Below are 1,615 nucleotides of genomic sequence, written 5' to 3'. Positions count from 1 at the left end.
TTCCTCGTTCGTCCACGTCTTTTTATGCGTCTCGGTTTTAACTAATTTTTGCGTCGTCTGTTTTTTAATCAATTCGTACACTTTAATCTTCTCTTTAAAATCATTGAAATTTTTGGCACCATAAAATATTACTTTATTAGCCGGGTCGTCCATAATTCCCTCAATTATATACTGCATTATGACTTCATTTTCGATGTTTCCTCTGCTACCGATTTCTCTCATTTTTAGTACATACTCCTGTACGCTTTCACCTTGTTTCTTCTTTCTATTCATCAGCATTCTGTGAATTTCGGCACTACTTATTTTGTTCTCAAACTCTGTTGTCAGTCTCTTCTTCAAGAGCTTCCAGCTATTAACTCCTTTCTCTGACTGTATATACAGTTTAGCTATTCCTTTTAGAGATCGTTTAGCAAAAATTAGCATTTGCAAATCATTCCATCCCATCAGATTGGAAATTTCTTCAAAATCAGTGATCCATTTTCCTATGGGATAATCGTCTTTTCCGTCGAAAGATTATACTATCCTCTACGTCTCTAAAAGTTAAGGCAAATGAATCATTCAATCTACCTCTCGTCATTTTGTTTGATTTTGATCTATTCCTCGTAAATAAATCCGTCGTCCTTTCATCATCCATATCGTCATCATTATTATCGTCGTCGGTAACGTATTTACCTTCTTCCTCGTGATAAGCGTCTTTATCACTATTTGCGTCGTTATCTTCATTATAGCGATTGTCTTCGGTAACGTCTTTACCGTTTTCCTTGTGATAAACGTCTTTATCACCGTCATCATCGCTAGCGTCTTCGTCTTCATCGTCATTTTCGTCTTCAAGATTGAAGTCGTTCAAAAATGAACAAATACGTTCAATCACGTCGTCTTCTGAACCAGTGTAGTTCAGATCTAAAACACTGCAAACTGCTACTAAGTCCGGCATACTTAGTTTGTTTTTAATGTCGTCTATTTCTGTGGAATATTCCTGGAATTCTTTATCCCACGCAAAATTTGTAAAATTTCGTACGCGACAACATGCAACGCCTTAACAGCACTTAATGCCGAATTTTTAAGGTTTAAACTAATTTTTGGAAAATCGTTAAGAGTTTGTTTAGACTGCATTTTAAAAAGGTATATAATAATAAAAAAAGAATGTGTGTGTACTTTGTACGCACGTAAGAAGTTATACTTCTATTATATGATTATATGATTATAAACGAAATTAATATACTTTTTATTTATATTTTATTTAAATATTAAATTAATTTATACTTACTACTTCTCAAACATTTTTATTAAAACAGTGCCAAAAATTTAAATAATAAAAAAATAAAACACACACAAACACATTAAAAACGCCACAAATGATTTCTGAACATTAATTGTCGGAAAAATTTTTAACTAAATACGTATTTTCTGAAAATAAAATTATATAATAAATATACTTACAATCATAAAATGTATAAAAAAAAATAAAAAAATAAAAGTTTCTATTGGGATTCGAACCAACTTACCACGCGGCTGGTATTTGCGTTTTCACTCGCATTAAAACTTCGCCACAGAGACAGCTTGTCATTACGTGCGAAGATCGTCTAACTAAACAGATTAACCTTTTGACATTTTT

At 32.1% G+C, this 1,615-nt stretch overlaps 1 protein-coding gene across 1 annotated transcript; it reads right to left on the bottom strand.

Moving 5' to 3' along the window:
• Window positions 1–466: 466 nt before the first annotated feature.
• Window positions 467–934, bottom strand: LOC126893310 (prostatic spermine-binding protein-like). Its single transcript, XM_050663345.1, has one exon. The coding sequence runs from the start codon at window positions 932–934 to the stop codon at window positions 467–469; it is 468 nt and encodes a 155-aa protein (XP_050519302.1).
• Window positions 935–1,615: the final 681 nt, after the last annotated feature.

The sequence above is a fragment of the Diabrotica virgifera genome, chromosome 1 (genome assembly GCF_917563875.1).
Source record: "Diabrotica virgifera virgifera chromosome 1, PGI_DIABVI_V3a".
NCBI classification, from domain to species: domain Eukaryota; kingdom Metazoa; phylum Arthropoda; class Insecta; order Coleoptera; family Chrysomelidae; genus Diabrotica; species Diabrotica virgifera.
Note: the sequence above shows the minus strand (reverse complement) of the source record. Positions and strands in the feature narration are given on the sequence as shown.

What these genes read in the sequence shown, in the direction of transcription:
- LOC126893310 (XM_050663345.1), bottom strand. Translation starts at nt 934, where the DNA reads ATGCCGGACTTAGTAGCAGTTTGCAGTGTTTTAGATCTGAACTACACT.